This window comes from Thamnophis elegans, chromosome 1, assembly GCF_009769535.1.
Source record: "Thamnophis elegans isolate rThaEle1 chromosome 1, rThaEle1.pri, whole genome shotgun sequence".
In the NCBI taxonomy this organism is placed as follows: Eukaryota; Metazoa; Chordata; class Lepidosauria; order Squamata; family Colubridae; genus Thamnophis; species Thamnophis elegans.
In genome coordinates, this window is record NC_045541.1 from 20,968,176 (window position 1) to 20,992,915 (window position 24,740).

At 36.6% G+C, this 24,740-nt stretch overlaps 1 protein-coding gene across 2 annotated transcripts in view; it reads left to right on the forward strand.

Moving 5' to 3' along the window:
• The window catches only part of SESTD1 (SEC14 and spectrin domain containing 1), a 59,627-nt gene that overhangs the window by 13,289 nt on the left and 21,598 nt on the right, over positions 1-24,740 (forward strand). For both annotated transcript variants that reach the window (XM_032217227.1, XM_032217220.1), the window contains exons 4-7: positions 5,485-5,565; positions 14,155-14,263; positions 16,059-16,149; positions 21,736-21,849. In XM_032217227.1, the coding sequence (XP_032073118.1) occupies positions 5,511-5,565; positions 14,155-14,263; positions 16,059-16,149; positions 21,736-21,849 (369 nt within the window). In that variant the 5' untranslated portion in view covers positions 5,485-5,510. The remainder of the gene's footprint in view (positions 1-5,484; positions 5,566-14,154; positions 14,264-16,058; positions 16,150-21,735; positions 21,850-24,740) is intronic.

Genomic DNA, 24,740 nt, shown 5'->3' on the forward strand with positions numbered 1-24,740 from the left:
ACCTTACAACTGGTTCTTACATTTTTAACCATCACAGCATACCTACAATCACATGATTGTGGTTTGTGTGCAGGAACCTATGACTTACAGCACCTCCCAGCCACATAGTTATCCTTTGCGTGCTTCACAGCTAGATTCTAGAAAGCAAAGTCAGTGGAGAACCTGGTAGTAATAATTATATCACAATCATGTGATGGCTTGCTTTATGACTGCTTGACTTGATCCACACTGTGGCAGAAGTGAGGTAATAAATCCATTCCAGTCATGTGATGTCTTGCTTAACAACTGTTGCTTAGTGATGAAATTGCTGGTTCAAATTGTAGCTGTTGAACAAAGGTTACCTATATACAATCTCTCATAAGATAAAATGGTATTCGTTCCTCTGGGCAGTCTTGTGCTAAACAATAAGCGATGATTTGCATTCTCTACTGGTTGGATTTAAGTAGTTGAATCTAGTGAACTAATAATATGTTTTAGTACAGTGTTTCTCAACCTTGGCAACTTGAAGATGTCCGGACTTCAACTCCCAGAATGCCCCAGCCAGCGAATGCTGGCTGGGGAATTCTGGGAGTTGAAGTCCGGACATCTTCAAGTTGCCAAGGTTGAGAAACACTGTTTAGTATGATGTTTGAATACTATCATTATGCAAGCCTGAATCAATTCATGGACTTGTTGTAAGATTAAGATATTGCTCTTCATTCCTTGGAAATAAGTTAATAATAGGTTGTAGATAAAGAGTATCCTGAAGTTGGAAAATAACTTGAAAATCCATTTTCATGAATTAGTGGTGAAGAGAAATGTAAAACAGCTGGTTTTGCCGGGAGCTGACTCATAAAATTCAGTTATATGTAGTGTACTTAAACTTATAAAACCAAGTATATTTAGTACATTTACTTCAAAGAGGCTTCTGACATGATTGTTCTTCCACCCACTTACATTATAGCATTAACTAATAATTTCATAAATAATATAAAACTGATAATTTTTGAGCTACTGTGCTCTTCTCACTCCATAATTTTCTTTTGTGTTATCAAGTGTTTATATGAATAAGTGCAAAGAAACAGGGCTTATAGCAAAAAGGTCTGAAGGAAGATGTGGGTGGAAATAATACACCTGGCTGGAAGCCAGAAATATAGGTTGTAACCTTGACCTTTTTTTAATGCTATGTCTTTGTCCTTAAAATGGTACAACTGAGTTAACAATTTGAATCAATCCTTTAAGCAGATTGATGCACATAACTTTCATGAGAGGATTATTACACCAAAATTATGGTTGTAGTATATTATGTGGATACTCATCTGTGTCACAACAGACTGCCTGCTGAAATGCCTTTTGTCCCAAATTATCATTTTATATGACTTTGGTGGCAATCCTTTACTGTCTTTTTTTTTTTTGCCCTTTTTATGACTATATTTATCTTGCTATAGGACTGTGAATTAAACTGTTCAGTATAAAGCTAAATCAGTATGCATTTCAAGATTTTTTTTGTCAGGACTTTATCCTGAAAATGGTGCACTGATGGAAGTAATGTTTAGTTTAGGTTTTCATATTTCTGGAGTAAAAAGAGCATAAGGAAGGAGTCTTAAGAGAATTCTTTATTTCTTTGTCTATGTTTGGCAACATTTACTTCAACGTAAATATCTGTGATTTTTAAAAGCATAGGGCTTAAAATTATCATTATGTGAATCAAATTTTAGGAAAATAGTGCTTCTTTTATTGATACACTTCATTTAGAATGCCAGATGAGAAACATATAAATGATAAATGTATAAATTCATTTTCATAGATGATAAATGAATATATTTTAAAATCAGCAAATGAAGTGGATGCAGTACAACTACATCCAGTCTTTAAATATATTTTTTAATAATCAACTTCCTTGGAAATACATATATACATATATACATATATACATATATACATATATACATATATACATATATACATATATACATATATACATATATACATATATACATATATACATACATACATACATACATACATACATACATACATACACATATATACATAAATACATACATATATACACACACACACACATTTACATTACATTTGTGTCAACCTACAAAAGTATCATTGAATTCAGAGGCATTTGGTTCTCAGGAGACATGCATATAATTGTTGTTTTTGCAATACTCATTTCTACCTAAGTAATTATTTCAAATCTAATGGAAACGTTTTAAAAAAAATAGTTCTGGGGTGTAACATCTGATATTTATAAACATAATGTATTAATGATACATTTCTGCAATATTGCTAATTAAGTCATACAATAATGATAACTTACCAGTTTCACCTGGAAAAAGAGTATGGCCTGTTTCCTTAGGAAAAGAAAAGTCTAATTAATTCATTTTTAAAATAGATTTAGGCATACTTTCTCTACTTTTTATATATCTCTTAATGCTTTCAAGGAAAAATAGGGCTAATGCTGTATTTGAATTGAGATGCTAGTGTCCAGTTATCTTAAAATAAAAAAGTACATTTATTTGATCTTTTTTAAAGATTGCAACGATCTGTTTATGATGTACCTTTAAAACTACCGCATAAAAAAAGTCATTCAACATTTTTGATTCAGAACTTGGGAAGATTTTATCATGTTAATGGTGAAGTTGTAACATGAATTTTGATTAGAAATGTGTGTATAAAAACAAGTTCTGTTTTTTGTACAAATAATAAATAAGCTGCAGTTGAAAACAGTAGGTGGATTTGTAAAATTAAAATGGCCTGAGGAATCTCAGTTTTTGAATATAGGAAATGTATTTCTGAAAAGCTTCTGGCAATCAAAATAATTGAATGTATTTTCTAGAATAGTTTATATTGTAAAGATAAAATAGATGTGATACAATAATGCATTTCCTTTACATGGGGTAGATTAAGGAAATGTGCCAGTGTTTGATAAAATTGCTTTTCTAATACAGAAAAAAAGATAATGCTCAAACAGATGTTACTCATCCAGGCTTCTTTAACTTTAATTCTTCAGTTGTTACTTTTATAATTATGGGAGGCATTCTCTATTGAATTTCAATATTTGTTTCATGGATACGAATAGTTGTCAAGAATGTTGAAAGTTTGTTCTACTAGTCATAGCACCTTTTAGCCTTCATGTTTTATCAGTGTATTTGTGCCTTATGAAAAGTGCATTGTATCCTAATGAAAAACTTGTAATTCTCTTTGAAAGGCCTTAGTACCTGTTCTGCTAAGCACACATAACCAGACATTCAAAGAAAAAATGTAATTGCTTATGAACTGGAAGAAGGGTATTCTTTTATTCCTTGGGCAGAAATGCCTGCTTTTCCTATTTTAATTCTCTAAAAGAGAAATGGATTCTAAAGTCCTAAGCAATGAGAATGTTGTTGGAAAAATAGGTTGAAGAAGGAATATATAAGCTATATTCATTCGCTTGAATTCTTTTATGAAAATGTTTAATTATAAAAATAATAAAGCAATATAAAATAATGCTGTGTTTCCCCGAAAATACGACAGGGTCATATTTTTTTGACCCACGAAATATGGCCTTGGGCTTATTAAAGGGGAGGGCTTATTGTTTTTGGGTTGCCGGGTTGCTGCTCCCTTGCGACCGGGCTCCCGAAGAGCTGGGCACAGCCTCAGGGTCAAATGGCTGTGTTGCGCTGTCGCAGCAGCAACACAGCAGGCATGAGGTGGCCATGCTCACAAACAACTGCCCAGCAACCCCCCTTTCCAGCTGGGCACAGCGCCGCTAACCAACCTAGCGGTACCAAGCACCAAGGAGGGTTGCGCGAGCGGCTTCTCCGCTTCCTGCTCGCACAACTTGCAGACTCACAATGCCCTTGGCTAACTCTACAGTACCTGCAGAGCCAGGTCATCTCCGCTACTGGCGCTGCCCACCGCATGTTTTTTTTTCTGCAGCTTTCAAAGCACAGAGGACGGATGCCGCTCTGGAAGTACGCTCTATGGTAGCATACAACCATAGAGCATACTCACAGAGCAGTATCCTACCTCCGTGCTTTGGAAGCCACAATGGAGGATGGATGCCGCTCTGGGAGTACGCTCTATGGTTGTACGCTCTGCAGCGCACAACCATAGAGCTTACTCCCAGAGCGGCATCTGTCCTCTGTGCTTTGAAAGCCACAAAAAAAACCCGAAGCGGCGGGTGGCGCCAGATGCCCTGGCTCTGCAGGTATGTAGAGTTAGTCAAGGGCATTGTGAGCCTGCGAGTCACGTGAGTGGGGAGCGGAAGAGCCGCTCGCGCAACCCCCCTCTCCAGCCACGCAGAGCCCCATTAACTCACCTAGGGGCATTCCGAAGGCACTGAGCCGTTGGAGGTGGAGGGCAGCGAACAGGTGGTCGCATTGCTCGGTGCCTTCCAGGTACTGCTAGGTGGGTCAGTGGTGCTGTGCCCGGCTGGAAAGGGGGATTACCGGGTGGCTGCTCGCGAGTGTGGTCACCTCATGGCTGCTGTGTTGCTGCTGTGACAGCGCAACACAGCCATTCGACCCTGAGGCTGTGCCTGGCTCTTCGGGAGCCCGCTTGCAAGAGAGCAGCTGCCCGGCAACCTTCCCTCTTCAGCTGGGCACAGCACCACTGACTGACCTAGCGATACCCCAAAAGCACCAAGCAACATGAGCGCCTTTGCCCCCCACCTCATTCTCACGGCTTGGCGCCTTCGGGATACCGCTAGATCGGTGAGCGGTGTTCTGCCTGGCCAGAAGGGGGGATTGTCCAGGGGTCTTGTTTTTTTTGGGGGGGGGTAATATTTTTGCCCACCTGAAATATGTGGCAAGGCTTTAGTTTCAGGACAGGTCGTATTTTTGGGGAAACACGGTACATGTAATGATTTTTTCATCATCCTCGTTTTCCTAGGACCTTTCTTTTCTCCCCACTTTCTCTTAACTTTCTCTTAACTGCAATTGTATGTTGTCATTAGTGATAGCCTTTTCTCCAATCCTTTACAGTATTTCATTACAGAGACATTTGTTTCATTTCTGTGCCTGGATCAACTATTGGATTTTTGAAAGATTGGAAAGATTCTGATTTTTTAAAAAAAATAAAATTCTGAGCTATGTAGTGTTTAAGAATGAGATTGAAATGTTGTCTGATAATGTTGACAATATTTTTTTTTTACTGTGCTTGTGGATTATTTGCAAAAATTCAGTAACTGAAAATTTTATAGTAGAAAATTAGAACTGGCAATTCAGGAAAAAGTAGAAAGGATGACATGTACAGTTGAGTACAAAAAGACAAGTATTAAAATGAATTAAAGTGTAAAAAGATATTTTACAGTTCCTGAGGAACTTTAGGAAAGAAAAGTAGAATGTGACCTCTATTAATGGGTTTAATATTATGAAACATTCTTCAGTTGTAACAAGAGCACATGGGTATAATAAGCCTTCTACGTGGACAAGTTTAGCATAATTACATATACTGGTAATAATTTATTTTCTTTGGCTACGGTTTCCAATATTGTTGTTGCATTTTCAGATCTCTGAAAGTTAAGAGAAGATAGGATGGATGCTACTGTAATACTGTCTATTCTGAAGAAAAAATTAGCTTTCCTCTCAGGTACAGTTTTATTCTTTCATTTTTATGTATTATAAGAAAAACTGTTTTAAAACACTTTTTTGCTTTTATTGTTTTCTGATGTGTAGTCTCAATATTCGTTAGAAATTCTTCTAATGAAGTGTTTCTCAACCTTGGCAACTTGAAGATGTCTGGACTTCAACTCCCAGAATTCCCCAGCCAGCGAATGCTAGCTGGGGAATTCTGGGAGTTGAAGTCCAGACATCTTCAAGTTGCCAAGGTTGAGAAACACTGTTCTAATGTTATGTATTTTATATTACCTTCAATCTCTGTCCTGTTCATGTGGAAATAATGATTAATAATTTTCTGTAGATAAAAGATGAAATTATATTTTGATTTTGGTGTATTAAAATTCTCTATATGCTATGTTTATTTTTAATTTAAAAATATTATATTAATAGGAGTTCAAATAACTGACATGCATAGTTATGTTTAAAATATAGCGAATTCGAAATAGTTGATTGAGATGTTGATCAGGCTGAGAGCTCTTTCAGATTAAGCTACTAAGCTATTTTCTCTTAGGATGTATTTGGATGTTTTAATTTTAAATGCTACAAGTAGTGTTAAATACTAGATTAGCTTTATTTTTTAAAAAATTGAAGTTGAAGTGTTGGCTGGATGCCTACATCACCCTCTGACATATTGTACAGAAAAATTATTCCTGTTAAGCAGGTTTTATTTGATAAAAGAGGTATTGTTTACTCCTATAATTTCGACTGAGCGCCCACACTTTTTCCTTCCTGGGAACCCTATAAAATGAGAACTATAATTACTATTTATTATATTGTAATAACGCCAATCCTTGAGGTTTAACCATATAAGTAATAACTTGATTAGTTCATGACTAAATCAGCACTGCTTAAAAATGGTTTAAGTAGTAACAGCTCTTTATATTTGTGTTGCCTCAATTTTTGCTGTTTATAGATGCCTGAATGGAAAAGTTACAAACTTTAAGACATTAAGGTTTATTTTGTTATTTTTTACTTAAAAGCCTACTTGTACTACATAAATACAGGTAGTCCTAGACTTATGACCACAACTGAGTCCAAAATTTATGTTGCTAAGTGACAAATTTGTTGAGTGAGTTTTGCCCCATTTCTTGCCACAGTTTTAAGTGAATCACTGCAGTTGTTAAGTTAGCAACATGGTTGTTAAGTGAATCTGGCTTCCCCAATGACTTCGTTTGTTAGAAGGTCATAAAAGGAGAACACATGATCCCAGGACACTGCAAAGGTCATAAATATGAGTCAGTTGCCAAGTGTCTGAATTTTGAACTTATGACCATGGGGATGCTGCAACACTCATAAGTGTGAAGAATGGTCATAATTCACTTTTTTCAGTGCCATTGTATCTTTGAACAGCCACTAAACAACCTGTTGTAAGTTGAGGACTACCTGTAGTTCTTTTTAACAATATAATTGGCAGATAAGAATTTATTTGGGAGATGCCAAAAGGAGAACTTTTTTGAGTTACAAGTTGCTAGCATAAATGTAAAATAACAAAAAATGGTCTTGAATGTATAGAAGCCTAATAAATCATAAATAGTTGTAATATACTTGCTTGCTTAATGATTATTAAAATATCAGATGCACATTACATGTTTTACTTCGACTATCTCTCTCAACTGTGTGTGATTTCCACCCAGCCACCTCAAGCAGAGAACATGGTGTAATGGTTGGCTTCCTATCTTTCATTTAGGGCATTGGTGGTATTAAAGTGTAACAATGTCCATCCTCAGTGAAATGGCAAATAAAAATAGCCTTGCTAAGTAACTGCTTAAAATTTTAAGCATCATCTCTAACTAAATATATTTAAGAGATAAATTTTACTTATTACAAAGGAACTTAGAACCAAAGGAAATGTTTAGAATTGGTATAGAGGTTCTTAATTATTTTATTTTTAGAAACAGAAAGCATATTGCTTTGGTCTCTGAAAATCATTTTGAAGATTTATTAAGTCAGAATTTTGTCTCTATGTATGCATCTGTCTTTCTTTAATTTTCCCCAGCTCTTTTTACTGGAAGACTAGATTTTATATTATGTGGAAAAGCTATAATTAGAATGGTCAAATGGAAACAAATTACGACACTTCCCATAATATCAGCAGTGAAGGGCAAGGAATTATTCAAGAAAATAATTTTACATCGTGGTGTTCTTAATTATACGTATCTTCATTTCACCTGTTCTTCTGTTTTCTTGGCCAAAATGTGCCTTTGTAAACTAAAGCCTTGTAAACATATATAATGCAAACAATCTCTGGGTAAACAAGCTACATAACTCCGTATAACATGATAGCAGGCTGTTTGCACACGTGTGAAAAGGTGGCTACCATTCTGTGCATTCTTTAAAATCTGCCTGCCTCATTCATATATGTAGGAAAAGGTTGTTAGTTTTTTGTGCTTGTGCAGAGCCAGTTTCCATGCAAAAATTGGTGATCTAAAATTTGCAAAAGTTGATATTTATGGAGTGATATTTATGTATGTCAGAAATAGATTTTGAATCATTGATACAGCCACACATGTACGTATCGGTCTATGCACATATGTCCCTAAATGGGCAATTCAGAAATAAATAAGGAAGAACTTATATACTCATTATACATAATTTGAGTAGCAATACATTGGTTGTTGGCCAATGGATTGTCTTTATATTCCCTCCCTCCATCCAACATCTCTTAGCAGCTTATATGAAATACAATAAAGAAAAAAAAAAGGGGGGGGAGGTTAAAATATTAATAAAGTAACAGCCATAAAAGACAAAACGGGGGAAAAACTGAGGAGGGATTGGAATAAGAGTTCACGATAAATTAGTTTGTGAATCAGTAACAAAATCAATGTTTGAGTTTGGGTGACTGGATGGATTTCTTAGGGAACATCTTTTAAGGATTTTGAGAATGGGTTTTTTCTAATTATTGAATAATTCTGTGCCTGTTAGTGACTAATTGATTATAAAGTTCACATCTCAAAAGAAAGCAGAACTTTGAGGATTCTTTTTTCCCTCTGTTCCTGCAGAAGAGTATAATATAGCATGTTAGATTTGCAATTAGAGCCTTGGCAAAACTTGTATATCAAAGCTACTATATTGTCTTTTAAGGAACGTATCTGATGTTTTTATGCTAATAAGGATATTCTGTCCCCTTCTTTGTTACCTTCAGCTTTATCAGCTATAAAGTAATTATTTCCCAGTGGAGGTCTTGCACTAATGTATAGATATACATGTTCCAACTGTCTTTGAACAAGATTCTTTATATAATTAGTGTAACACTGTAACCTTTACTCTTAAGTCTTCTGAGTGCAAGAAATTAGGAATTTGTTATAACCTATGGTACACGTTTAAGATCTTCCTGAAAACCAATATGCTGGGGGCTAGCTTGATTTCTACCAGGAAACTTATTCCAGAGCACAGAAAAAGCAATGGTGTTTGGCTTCAATTCTCTTCCATCCTCTTAAATGTGGGATAATGAGTTTCTCCCTAAATGATCTAGTAGATTGAGCTGATTCTGGTTAATTCATCACCTTCCTCTTCTTCATTCCTGCTATGGGCAGTTATCTTCACTGATGGAAGATGATTGCCCACCATATTTTCCTACTTTGAAACCTTTCACGTTTAAATTATGCTTTCAGATTCTACTATTTTGACGAATTTATCATTGTTCCTGTCCAACATATTATACCACACATATTTTGAAGTACAGTTCAAAACAGAAAGCAATGCTGTGAATAGAAAATAGAAAGCAATGCTGTGGGTATGGCGATTATGAGAGCTGGCATTTATTTGGAATATATCACATGTTGTTTGGCTTTCTTTGTACCTTAACCGACATTTCTTTTCTTTATGCATGCCATGGTGTGCAATCTTTGTAAAGCTCTCTTTCTGCTGCAGTCTTCTGCAGCCTATCCATATGTTCCAGAGACCCCCCCTGCCCCCGAAAAACAGCTTTTTAGATGTTTATGTAGACTGCAATGGGAACAGGAATTTAGAAGGCGTCAGATGCCCTTCAATTAGCTATTGCCATATGCCCAGAAAAGCTTTCCTGTGAAGTGTATAACATCTCCATTGAAAGGAAGGGTAATCAATGATTTGTTATTTGCATCAAGCATTCATTATTATTTTTTCCTTCCTTTTTTAGAACCATGTTTTTACCTTTTTCACATTTTTTGGTCATCTTGCTTATAGGACAATCAGTGCTAAAAAGGGCTGTCTCCCCTTCTGCAGAATGGGCTACTTTTTTCTTTTGCAATCCTTTTTAATTTTTAAACTCTTGTATAAACAACAATAGCAAGAAAACCTTAAAGTGACAGTGAATTGTTCCATTATTGAACAAATGGAAACCAGCCCTATTTGAAAGAAATACAATAAAAGGAAGGAAAGTACCATTTCCTTAAATGTGCTTAGTGATTTCAAATTACAGGATAAGTATTCTTTTGAGCAAAGCTGAGTCATTTCATCTTCCTCCACCTGCAGTTTGGAATTGGCTGAATTCCTATTTCATGAGAGAAGAAGAGGTAAGGCAAAATAAGAGAGTTGAAGGGCCCTTAAGGTCTTCTAGTCCAACCCTCTGCTCAAGCAGGAAACCCTACACCATTTATGGCAAATGGTTGTTCAGTTCCTTCTTAAAAGCCTTCAGTGATGCAGTAACCACAACTTCGAGAGGCAAGTCCTTTTATTGATTAATTGTTCTGTCAGGAAATTTCTCCTTAATTCTAGGTTGGTTCTCTGCTTGATGAGGATTTTCAGGATGGTGAGGCCTGCAAGTTCTTTGCAGTTTCAGATATAAAGATGTAGAAACTTAAGCAGGTGAATTTAGATTAGCTAGGTATGGTTTATTGAAGTTTTGGGACAATTAATATAATACAAAAGAAGAAATGTTTATTTCTTTCTCACTTGGGTAGTAAATTTTTCTTCACCTGGTGAAGGAAAATTATTAAGAAATCAATATGGGTAGTCTTCAACTTACAATCACAATTGGGACCAGAATTTCCATTGCCAAGGAACAAAGTTATTTGTGCCCACTTTTTACAATCTTTTTGCCACAGCTGTTAAGCAAATTCAGTTAAATGAATCCATGCGCCTCCAATGATATTTTTTTTGGAAGTTGGCTGGGAAAGTCACATATGGCAATTACACAATTCTGGGATGTTCCAACTGTCATACATACATGCTGGTTGCCAAGTGCCCAAATTTTGATCACATGACTAGAGGGACGTTGTGACAGTTATTAGTGCAAAGACTGGTTGCAAATCCCTTCTTTTTCAGTGCCATCATAACCTTGAATGGTCATTAAATGAATGGTTGAGTGACGAGGACTACTTGTGTTACTATTTCTATGTGAAATTGTTCCCATCTATTTGTTCACAATAAATAATTGATACTAGCTTGTATAAATTACAAATTAGCTGTGAGTTTGATCCTAAGTAGAGGCAGATGTTTCTCTCTCTGGGCACAATGAGAATGTATCTGCTGAACAAAACTCTGCACTGGTGAAAGGGAAGGGCATCTGGCCATTAATACACTCTGCTAGGTCCATTCAGTTGCCCAGACTCCACCCCTCAAGGGATTATGGGGTCGTTAAATTATGATGATAGCGACTGAATTTAAATTTTCTTTGTTATGGGTCTTAAAGCTTTATTACATATATGCAGCACTCCAAATAATTTTCTACCAACACAGCAATTATTATTATTATTATTTTTAGCGTATGGCACGTGCTAGCCAGGGGATCACTGGGATGACTGGCTGCCTCTATGAAAGGAATTTTGAGGGGCGGTGTTATCTTTTACCCGTGGGGTGCCTGAATGCTGGTAGGCAATTAGGGGAGGCTCTTTGTCCCTACATGGTTTATTCACTCATGGGAATTGAGCCGCCAACCTGAGTGGTGTGCAGGCCCAGCCTCTTACCGCGGGAGCCACTGTGGCCCCCTTCCACAGCAATATTTTATAGTCAAGGATTTTTTCCAGGAAAGTCATGGTATTGAATACCACAAAGAGATCTAGACTGGATCATAGGAAGCACTCAGTGGCAGTAGCCTTTCAACTCATCCCAGCCTGACCTAATAGATTTTCCAACAGCTGTAAGATTTGGTTGGCTAGGCTGAATTTAGTCTGTTACTCTAAGCAGCATCACTTTCCAGGAACCGTATTTGCTCTTGAATTTCAGAGTGGGTAAGTGCTACTTCTGAAGCAATCCTGGTCCGTTCTACAGGGAAATGAGGTTGGCTTCCGTAATGGATAGGAGAAGAATTCATCTGAGGCCAAGTTCTGGTTGTCCCAGCGCAAGATTATTTTCTAGACAAGGAGAGAGGAGGAAAAGGGAAGATACAAGGAAAGAAAGATCTGTTCCTTAAGTAGAGAAAAGGGAAAAAATGACAATTGGAATAGCTCTTGATTCAAGGATGGGATTCTTGATTAGGTCATCCCAGTTATTATCTTGACAAAGTACCTGTGTGAAAAGGCTTTGTCTTGTGTCTTTTTCAGAATTAAAAATAAATAAATTTATGTTTAAAGGCATAATGTGATATTCTTTATTTTCAACTCATACAAGATACTTTTGTATCAACATGCAAAAGAGCTTTAATGTTGCAGCCTTTGGATTAATGTATTAGTCTTTATGTGACACTCATGATATTTTGAGTTTGAAAACCCTGTGCTCATGGAAGATTAACTTGTTGTAAGCAGAAGAGTTCACCTTTATTAAATGTTAGAATTTATATAATGGAGGGTATATAAGTGATTTTTTATTAGATCCCTCAAATAGATTTTTTATAGATGGATGCCTACAAAGGATATGAGTTTTGTGGGCTGCCACAAAGAAGAGGGAGTCAAGCTATTTTCCAAGGCACCTGAGGGTAGGACAAGAAGCAATGGATGGAAACTAATCAAGGAGAGAAGCAACTTAGAACTAAGGAGAAATTTCCTGTCAGTTAGAACAATTAATCAGTGGAAAAAGTTGTAAGTGCTCCGACACTGGAAGTTTTGGAAGTTGTGAGTGCTCCAACACTGGAAGTTTTTAAGAAGATTTTGGATAACAATTTATCTGAAGTGGTGTAGGGGGTTGGACTAGAAGACCTCCAAGGTCCCTTACAACTCTGTTATTCTAATAAATTCTAAATTCTGATATGCATGGAGTGATTTTTTCTTCTGTGCAATAATTATTATTAGTCAGTGAACCATATTAATGAAATCAGAACTATGAGGAAAGTCATAATGGTAGAAATACATTGTAGAGTTTCAGATGTTTGGGTTTATATCTATCTTCTTTGAAATTCACAAAATCTCCTTTATGAGCTTTAAAAAATTCTATATACTTATACCTGTTTCAGCATGTCCTTTAAAATCCTGTGAAGAAGTCATTAGATTGGATAAATTATGCCAAAACATATTTGAAAAGAACGACTCATTCTCATCTCACAATCCTGAAGCTGTATGTAGGAGCTATAATTTGATTCTCTTGCCGATTTATGATGTATCCAATCATGGATGAACTTTTTATTTTTACTCCTAACTACAGAGATCTGCTTTCTTTAACTGAACAAATTTATTGGGATATAAAATTTCATGGGCTATATAGTTCACTTCATAAAGTCAAATGTAGGGCCACAAAAGTTTATGTAATGATAAATGTATTCATAATTAAGATATTACAAGACTCTTTGTTGCAATTGCAGCATAGTTGTTGTAGAACACACTGATATTGTGTGCTGTGTTTGTTTAGACTTTCATCTGTACTTTGCTCATTACTGCATGCTGATTATTAACGAGAACACAGGCGTATTCCAAGGAAGATTTTAAATCTTCAGGGAACTCTGGCAATCCAAGGGACTTTGCAGCTTTCAGGACAAAGGGATTGTGGAACTCCCTGAGTTTGACCTGCCAAAACTCCCTAAGCAGAAAAAGCTGTATCTCTTTCTTTTCATTGCCCCACCCATCACTTTATTTTTGTTTTAATCTTTCCACTTTCTCTTGAGGCCCAAAGCTTTTTGCTTTCTGTCAGACACAGGTGTCTTAAATGCAAACAACATTTGTTTCTGTTTCAGCATTGGACTTCTAAATCATGTGCTAATAGCTAGTCACCGGGAGTTAGAGATTCTTTATAATTTCTACTTATTACCTATGTAGAACACAGATGATTAATCTTTTAGTCAGTCAAACCATGTTTCTTATTATAACAGCAATTTAAATAGAGCATAATTTGACACATGAGGTGGTTTTGATACATGCAGACACATAACATGTCTGATCTTTTGTAATTTATTAGTATTATATTAGGTCGGCTTCAGTAGTGTTCTTAGCTACAGTCAGTTCTTTCTCCTTATAAAGCTCCAGTGTCTCCCAAATGTGCTCTGGATAATGTAACCTTTATGGATGATGCAGAGGTTAAAGAGAGAAATGTAACTCAGGTCCCTTGAATGGAAATCAATTATATTAATTATAGTTAATAGCCAAAGGACACAATTTCAGTGCAGTGCTTCAATATTACCATTCAGTTTTGAAAATATACATTGAGTTCCAAATATATTAGGCAATAGTGAATGACTATTGATTGTTTTTTTAACCATTCTGTCTATATTTTTTAGGTGGGAAAGACAGAAGAAGTGGCCTCATTCTGACAATTCCATTATGCCTTGAACAAACAAATATGGATGAATTGAGTGTCACCTTGGACTATCTGCTAAGTATTCCAAGGTAATTTTTTTAAAGACTTTATTTTGTGACATGATGTTACCTTCAGCAGTCATTCTATCAGTCTTGGATATTCTCACTTAATTTTCTTTTCTTACATGCCAATTTTTCCCCAAGATGTATGGCTGACACTGTCTGTCTCACATTCAGAACCTCTCACCATCTTTGTGTCCTTCACTTGTTTTTTCACTCTTATCTTATAAACTATCAAACTAGTAATGTTTTTAAGATTTATATTCATTCCCTTTAACAAACACACACACACACACACACACACACACACACACACACACACCTCTGAATAGACTTGAATTTAAATGGTTTATTTGAAACAAACAACTTTTTCTAGGCGGATGCCAGTCATACTTTTAACTAAATTGTGCAGTCATTACATATTTTAAATTCAAAAGTTAAATTAATGTATTTTCTGTTTCCTTATCTCATTCCCCTTCATTCATTAACATACCCAATAGAGTAACATCTTCCTCTAGATTGCATTCATTCAGATTGTTTCACAATTTTTCTCAAAGCTCCAGCCCAGTTCTTTCATCGTGACCATTTATCACAACCTTACATGTATGTGTCACCAGTGTATGAAATCCTGCTTTGATATACAGCCTCAACAGTATAGATGACTAAACTCAGACTTTTTAATTAAAACTATGCCTTGGCTTCCATATATTTATCTAATCCTGTCCATAAGATCAGATCACCTTCGTTCACATCATTTATATCCCATTCTTTTTAGATTCACAAATACATAATACATTATTTTTATTTCTCTTGCATGCATTATTCAATGTCTTCATAGATACTGATGTCCACTGTCCATTATGACTTTTAAGCTTTCATGTAACATTTTTTATATCAGAAAAGAAAAGAGTAGACTAGCTTTTCAACTTCTGTTGAGTCTGTGATACATGTGCCATTCTTGCTAAAGGTAGGAACAATGCTAGTCAATATAGGCATGATTTTATATATATAGCTAATTTTACATATGTTGAAAGAAACACAAAGAAATCTCATTTTCGCATCAATTGTGCTGAAACTATGCTGTGAGGTTTAGGAGATCTAAAACTATTTTGCAAGTAAAGTTACTGTTACCCATTTGCCAGCAACTAGGAGATAATGTTCAGTTATGTTTTAATTTTGTTGATATTTAATTATTTTTTCAAAACAGTGTCAGGATAAGATTTTAAATAGTATGGGGACGAAATGTGAAGTAGGAATTGTGTGTTTATTCCCTCTTACAGATTGACACATATACACTTATACTGTGTAGACAGTTTTATGTTTAAGTAGTTGACACACGTATAGCAGCCAACTTCTACGTACACAAATGACATCTTCCAGCTTGCACTTAAGTAGGGCATGTGGTCCGGCAACATTGTTTTTTTCTGCTCTGCTTCTGTAAAGTTGCCTTGATCTACTCTCAGCCCATTAATGGATAGTACTTCCGTAGTTGGCTGTTCATCAGCCAGTTCTGTCTTAAGACAGTACAGTTTAATAAAACTGGGGATACTCTAACTTTTGTTCTTCATTAGAATTAATAAAAGGAAAGACAAAGCAGGTGAAAAATTCAAATTTTGGATCAATTGACTTTTCTCTTTGAAAATTCTTATACTATTTTTTGTGAAAACACATTAAAAAACATAGACACCAGAAAAATGTAGTTTTGACATAGGAAAGTAATAAGCAAGGTGGAGTATATCAAACATTTTTAAAGCCGTAGCTTAAATATATGAGATAATACAAGACATTATACACATATGCCGGTATATATTTTTATTTTTTATAGTGAAAAGTGTAAAGCCAGAGGATTTACTGTTATAGTGGATGGTAGAAAATCTCAATGGAATGTTGTAAAGACCGTGGTGTTAATGTTGCAGGTAAGAATTACTTTATATGAATCTTAGCAAAGAATTTAGTTTTCTGAAGTTCTTCAACATCTGATAAGATGGTTTGGCTTTCTTTTAATAAAATAAGCAGACTGATGCATTACATTATTTTCAATAAATCATGGGTTGAAACTTTCAGTATATTTATATATTCTCAATTGCTTTAAACATGGTTTGCCTTTATATCTGTGTTGTAAATGCAGATTTTATGCTAGACTGCAGGTTGCAGTCTTGAACATTCAGTCTGCATCCGAATCTTCATAACATATGCAAAGAATCAGATACCCCAGCTGCTTTCTGCAGGAAATATAGGTGGTCCTCACTTAATGATTGGATGCTTAGTGACTGTTCAATGTTATGACACCTCCCCCCCCCCAAATATACTTTTTTGATTGCTCAGCCACTGACCCAAATTTGTGGCCTTTTGTAGCATCCTGTAATCAGTGTGCGGTGGCCTAGAGATGAACACACTCACCTCACACTTGAGACGCTGAGACTTCAATCCTAGGCAGCAACCATTGTTTCTCTATCAGCGGAAACAGAAAATATCTTCTGCAAACCACATAGGCATCAGGAAGGGCATCCGGCCAGTAAATGCTCAGCTCCATTCAGTTGCCCCAACTCCACCTCAATGAAAGGGATTACAGGGTTTTTTTTAAAAAAGCATCCTGTAATCATATAACTGCAATTCACTATTTATTTATTTATTTGGCTAGAAACTGATGTTTACTTTTGGTCTCCATGAACAATATGTTTGTTTAATAATCACTGCATTTGCTTCAAAATTTCCCCATGCATTTTACAACTGTTGTGTTCAGTCAGTGATCATCATGAAAAATATCGTAAAATCAGGTCGGTCACACAATGATGTGCTTGACTTTATGACCATAATTCTGGGCTTAAGTTGAAGACTATCTGTAGATGAAAAAATGGCCCATTTAAAAGTGGGTAAAACCCAAGAAAAAGTTTTAATTGTCACTGGATGCATTGTTTCCTACAACATCTTATTCAAATTTGAAATTTCTAAGGACCTAGGATGTTCCTATAATTAAAGCAGAAGAGCTTCTCCTTTAGTAATGCAATTTCTGTAGAAATAGAAAGTGCTGGCCATGAATTTTTCTTGATTTAATTTTGAGTTTCTGATTCAATTTTTTTTATCCCCTATGTATTTCTGTCCAAGATAGGGACAGAAGCTTTATTTTATCTTTGCTTCAACTTATAAATTAAGGTATTTTATTTCTTCAAACCTTTTTAATGCAAAATAGTATTTGAAATGCTGCAAAAAATATTTTTACAATATCATTTTAGAGATTCTGAAAGATTTGTAGATCCTTGTTAACTTGTGTGTCCCCGCATTTTAACCAAACTGCTGTTTTTCCATAATACCGTATTTTCACGACTATAAGCCGCACTGAAAATCCTAAAATTTGATCAAAAACCGGCAGTGCGGCTTATAACCCGGTGCGCTTTATATATGGAGCAGTTTCCCTCCCCAGCGCCCAGGCTTTCTTCTCCGTTCGTCCCTTCCACCGTCTGAGCAGTTTCCCTCCCCAGCGCCCAGGCTTTCTTCTCCGTTCGTCCCTTCCACCGTCTGAGCAGTTTCCCTCCCCAGCGCCCAGGCTTTCTTCTCCGGTCGTCCCTTCCACCGTCTGAGCAGTTTCCCTCCCCAGCGCCCAGGCTTTCTTCTCCGTTCGTCCCTTCCACCGTCTGAGCAGTTTCCCTCTCCAGCGCCCAGGCTTTCTTCTCCGTTCGTCCCTTCCACCGTCTGAGCAGTTTCCCTCCCCAGCGCCCAGGCTTTCTTCTCCGTTCGTCCCTTCCACCGTCTGAGCAGTTTCCCTCCCCAGCGCCCAGGCTTTCTTCTCCGTTCGTCCCTTCCACCGTCTGAGCAGTTTCCCTCCCCAGCGCCCAGGCTTTCTTCTCCGTTCGTCCCTTCCACCGTCTGAGCAGTTTCCCTCCCCAGCGCCCAGGCTTTCTCCTCCGATTGGTTTTAATGGGGAGGTCCGATGGAATAGCGCTTAATGGGAGAAGGATTAATAGTTTCTCGGGTTCAAGCTGCGGATTCTAACTTTCACAAAGGGAACTAAAGCTGAGCAGGTAATTGCTTTATTAAAGCCGATTCAGTTCGCGGGAGATATTTGGTGCGCTTCTTTGAAAATCTCCCTCCCAATTCTGCCCAACGCCTCCCCGACCTTACTGGACGAACGGTGTGGGGGGGTGTATCATGTAGTGCGGAGTGCGAGGAGTGGCAGGTTGCGATTTCGTTAGTAATTGCAAAAAAAAACGTGCGGCTTATAACCCGGTGCGCTTTATATATGGAAAAAGTTTGAAAAATTAACGTTAACTGATACTGCAGCTTATAATCCGGTGCGGTTTATGGTCGTGAAAATACGGTATACAATATCTATAGTTCTTCTTCTACATTATACATTCTTCTACACACATTGCATGCATGCATTTTAATATTTCAAGTTAAGGGATTTGACATTTCATGTTTTTATTATTTTTCCTTAATAAAGTTTGAATTTATCCATTTTTTGTGAGATTAATCTAGTTCCCAAGAAAAGGCTACATCCTATAGAGATAGATGACAGTGGTGGGTTCCTACTGGTTTGGACCAGTTCAGCCGAACCGGTAGTGGTTTGGCAGCCTGGATCGCTGGAATCGGCAGCGACCCAGGCCTGCCGCAATCCCGAACTAGTTCTTCATAGGCGCCACCATCTTGGTTTTTTGCTTCTGTGCATGCGCAGAACAATACTGCCCATGCAGGCCTAGCATGCATCAAGTGCACATGTGCTAAGCGCGGCCACAAGTGAATTGGCAATAGTGACTGCCAGAACCCATCCCCGCAGCTAGAGTAACTGTCAAACTGCTATTCCAAAATAGAAAGCATGTGGACAGCATGTGGGCATTCAAAGGGCTTCATGTTTGAGTTCCCACCTTTCAATGCCACAGATTTAAATATTAAGCACAAACTCATGAGGTTTTCCCAGAAAGAGTAATAAGACATTGTCAATGTCACGTTTATAACATTTGAGAGTTTAGCATTTAACTAACCTCTATAATATGCACCACTTTCATGGATCCCCACTATGTCTCATTTTACATTCCGGCCTGCAAAGAATATCCTGTAGTTTATGTAGGATTTTTCAATATCTCCATAATTCTCACCAAATGCCACAATATTCTTTTATGTTTTTAATCTACAGATGAAACTCAAAAAATTAGAATATTGTGCAAAAGTTCATTTATTTCAGTAACACAACTTAAAAGATGAAACTAATATATGAGATAAGACTCATTACATGCAAAGCAAGATAGTTCAAGCCATGATTTGTCATAATTGTGATGATTATGGCTTACAGCTCATGAAAACCCCAAATCCACCATCTCAGAAAATTAGAATATTACATGCAATCAATAAAAGAAGGATTGTACATAGAACAATATCAGACCTCTGAAAAGTATAAGAATGCATATGTACTCAGTACTTGGTTTGGGCCCCTTTTGCAGCAATTACTGCCTCAATGCGGCATGGCATGGAAGCTATCAGCCTACGGCACTGCTGAGGTGTTATGGAAGACCAGGATGCTTCAATAGTGGCCTTCAGCTCTTCTGCATTGTTCGGTCTCATGTCTCTCATCTTTCTCTTGGCAATGCCTCATAGATTCTCTATGGGGTTCAGGTCAGGTGAGTTTGCTGGCCAATCAAGCACAGTAATCCCATAGTCATTGAACCAGGTTGTGGTGCTTTTGGCAGTGTGGGCAGGTGCCAAGTCCTGCTGGAAAATGAAGTTAGCATCCCCATAAAGCTCGTCTACGGAAGGAAGCACAAAGTGCTCCAAAATCTCCTGGTAGATGGCTGCGTTGACCCTTGACTTAATGAAGCACAGTGGACCAACACCAGCAGGTGACATGGCTCCCTAAATCAACACAGACTGTGGAAACTTCACACTGGACTTCAAGCATCTTGCAGTGTGCCTCTCCATTCTTCCTCCATTCTCTGGGTCCTTGGTTTCCAAATGAGATGCAAAAATTGCTCTCATCAGAAAAGAGGACTTTGGACCACTGAGCAACAGACCAGGTCTGTTTTTCTTTAGAGCAAGTAAGACGCTTCTGGCGTTTGTTGTTCAGGAGCGGCTTGTCAAGAGGAATACGACATTTGAAGCCCATGTCCAGGTGGTGGCTCTTGATGCACTGACTCCAGCCTCAGCCCACTCCTTGTGAAAGTCCTCAACACTTTTGAATGGCCTTTTTCTGACAATCCTCTCCAAGCTGTGGTGATCCCTGCTGCTTGTGCACCTTTTTCTTCCACACTTTTTCCTTCCACATAACTTTCTATTAATGTGCTTTGATGCAGCACTTTGGGAACATCCAACTTCTTTTGCAATTACCTTTTGAGGCTTTCCCTCCTTATGAAGGGTGTTAATAATGGTTTTCTGCACAAATGACAGGTCAGCAGTCTTTCCCATGATTGTGATTCCTATTGAAGCAGACTGAGAGACCATTTAAAGGCTCCGGGAACCCTTTGCAGGTGTTATGGCTTATTTAGCTGATTAGAGTGGGACACTGAACCTAGACTATTGCACCTTTTCACAATATTCTAATTTTCTGAGATTGTGGATTTGGGGTTTTTATGAGCTGTAAGCCATAATCATCATAATTATGAGAAATCACAGCTTGAACTATCTTGCTTTGCATGTAATGAGTCTATCTCATATATTAGTTTCACCTTTTAAATTGCATTACTGAAATAAATGAACTTTTGCACGATATTCTAATTTTTCGAGTTTCACCTGTATTGTTTTTGTAAGATGGTCCATTTCACGACTCAATTTTTAGATATCTTTTGCACTTTTTCATAATATGGGTATTATGTTTGTCATACTTTTTAAAAAGGCTGGATCTTAAACAGAAGTAAAAATAAAAGCAGCCCCATGGGAGAAAAAGAACTCTAGGAAGAAGTAGGCAGAAGGTGAAGTTCTGGCAGAATTTTATTAACCCTATTTTTTATTCTTTATTCAACTTCATTCAAATGACTTCTTTTGGCGTTATGAAAATCTTTAACAGATGTTGGCTTAATGAAGTTTGACATTTTGATCCCAGACCATTTTTATTAACTGTCAAGATACAATGCTTCTTTCTTTTAAAAAAAAACTTGGAGGATGTATGCTGTCATAATCATTAAATAATAAGTGATTGTTCCTGCTATCTGCATATTTAATGTTACGCATATGTTCTGTTAGAGACAAAAGTTAGAAATAACTTCATAGGAAGAGGAAACAGTTGTGAGGTATGATTTCTTATTGATGAATAGAAATGGTTGTGTTTCTTCTGAGTTCTTAGGATTGTAGTAGTAATATGCAGTATCTCTCAAGATAGTTTTAAATTGTTTTGAGGATGATTGTAACATTAATGTTTTTTTCTTTAAGATGGTCTCTATGGTACTTATTGTCTTCATTGTGCCAGTCCATACATTACTTTTTACAAACATTTTGTGCTATATAAGGAGGTGTTGTAAGGCCATTATGTTTTTGCATTTAGTAAGAAATTTTATTGTGTATTTTTATTATTATTTTAGAATGTTGTTCCAGCTGAAGTATCCCTTGTTTGTGTAGTAAAACCAGATGAATTCTGGGATAAAAAGGTTACACATTTTTGCTTTTGGAAAGAGAAAGATAGACTTGGCTTTGAGGTATGTATATTTATTTTTTTCCGGCTTAACTATTGCACTTAAGCTATCATTGCATGGATTTAGAATACAGATACAGTTCCTAATGAATGAAAATCTGGAAAGAGTTATTAAATGATTCCTTGGATATTACAGTATAAATGTTTCATAACACTAACTTTACCATATTATGATGTATTATTGAATAATTAGCATTGCTCTGATCCCTTGTTTCTACAGAAATGTTGGCTTCTTACAATTGAATTTTCTTAGTCATAGCTGTAAGTGATTTCCATTTGAAATCAGTCCCTTGAAATACTTTTGCCATTAACTTAATTACTAGTTTCCCTTACTAATAATGCCTTTGTAACCAGATCATTCTAAGATTAATTTTTCCTTCATTTTAACTGTTCCTGGTAGGTACATTAATATTTCCTCCAATATAAGACATGCTTATCCGGCTTTGCTCATCTCCAACTCTTCTATATGTTATGATGCTCTTTCTGCATTTAGTAAAGGATACAGGAGAGTTGGCGGGAATTCGATGACTTATAAACCTGATCTAGCCATGAGTTTGCCCAGTCCCGACTGGGCTGACTTAAAATAAGTCCCGTCTGCCTCTCTAAATCTCCATCTTTTAAAGGCACCAAAGGCAACAAGCGTTTGGTCTCTATCTACTCTACTACTTGGTGAAAGTTCTCTCTGGAGCAGAGAAAAATAAGGCGCAATCACACTTCAGAATACATCTTTGAATTTGTTCTGTTGAGGGCCATCCAGTACCATCTGGGCCCTTGTTTTCCTTCTGGCAAGCTTCCATAGTTTGAAATGTATCCCCATTAAAAATTCTCCCCGTAGGATTGATTCATGCCCTTTCTCTGTCACGGCATTATTTTCTTTCCAAACAAATTAGTAAAAGGCCTAGAGAAAACTACTAAGGCACTAATGATCCTGAGATAATATTCATATTCTATCATTTTCAGAAATTTGGACGGTTTTTATTATTTTACTCAAAGGACTGATTTTCTATCAGTGATTGCATTATAAAAATGTATTTAATTTCATTCCGTATAGAGGCATTTAATTAAGAAGGTGATGGCAGCCATGAGGGTAATTTGTTATAACTAAAACTCAGTTATGAACGTAAAAGCAAAATGATTGCACTGAAATTCAGGCATGTTGATTTTAGTAACTTCATTACACTGTTGTCAGTTGACAGTAATACAGAAAATTTGAGAACGCTGTGTGTGTGTCTGTGTGTTTGTGTGTGTACTATACAAGTTGGAAAAATAGTATGTTTAAACTAGCAAGGCTTTTAAGTGCTGGCAGCTCTTTCCTCATCCCCATCCCAACTCAAAGCTGCTACCATTTTTGGCATATTAGGACATAGCTATGTTAGCTATGACTGGTAAGCCCCCCCCCCCCCCCCCCCGCAGACTCTTTACATATCCTTACTCATTTTAACCATCCATCTATTTTTGAATTTTTAAAAATATATTGCTGGAGATGAAATAATGCTTGATGGTATTGAAAGGAACCCTAGGGATTTTTTCCACTTTTACTTATTTTAATACAATATGGAAACCATACATCTATAAATAAACATGTAGCAACATTTTTTAAATAACAAAGTTTGAGTTGCAAGCTTTGGAAGATACTTATTTTTTATACTGTCTTAACAAAGATACTTTCTGTTGGGAACTCTGAGGTATTTACATAATGATTCAGATATCATGCAGCAAATTATTCTCGCATGTCTTGATTTATGAGTTCAGTTTTAAAAATGAGTAAATATAAAACAGAATGTAATAAAACTACATAGATATACTGTGTATAAATGGCTTGCTGTGGCTCAGATTAAGTTATACATTCAAAAATCTTGTCTTGAAGTAGTTAAATTTGAAGGAATAGACACTGCATGGGAATTTTCTCATCTTAATATTCTTGGTGCTCTGTAATTCACAAGGAAAACAAGGTTTTCATTAACTCTTTGAATTTAGCGGCTCCCCCCCCCCTTGTAGTTTTTGGTTCAAAGTTGTGTACATGTTTTTTATTTGCCATTTTTAAAAAAACCAGATCTGATTTTAAATTATTCCTTTGAAAAACAATTTCAACAACAAAAGTCTCAATTATATATTAGCATAAGTTTCAAAGATTGGGGTAAAGTCCTGAAGATGTTAAATAACATCATAAACTATAATAAATTAATATTTTGTTTGGAACAAGGAAGGGAAAAAACCAGGATACCTACCTATCATCTATCCATTGATTGAGTGAAATCCTGAAATATAATAGTATTTCAGGGGTGAAAGCCAGTGATGAGTGTGGCTTTGCTAGTGCAAGTCAATTGTTTTTAACTGTCATAGGTGGTGCTTTATTAATAGAAGCTTTTCTGGAATTGTATGTCACACCAGATGGATTTGGTTGATGAAGGCTCCAATATATTGTACATTGCCGTACAATTTCCCTTTCTTCTGGCATGTAGCTGTTATGGGAGAACAGAACTCCCAGTTGACAACCCATAATTTTTACATGACACTTCCAGACAGTGCGACTTTATATTGCCCAAAAGTTCCAGTTTCACATTTCAAAAGGAACAGAACTTGAGTGGACTCTTCTCACTGTTAAAGTTACCAGGATTTTATAGACATTTCTGAGGTGCAAAGTTGGTGAACTGAGATGTCTCAGCCAAGCAGTACCTAGTAATTAAGTGTTCCAAAATCCAGAAACTTCTGAAAGGCTACTCACTTTTTAGGAGATTTCTTCTTTACAAAAATTCCTTTGTGAATGGAAAAATAGGTTGCGCTTCCACAATCACACATGTGGGGAGTGATCAGTTTGTTCGGCAAGCCAGTTTGAGTTCCTTGTTTGGAAATGGTCTTTTACAGATTCAGAAAATAGTAGATAAATACTTAAAA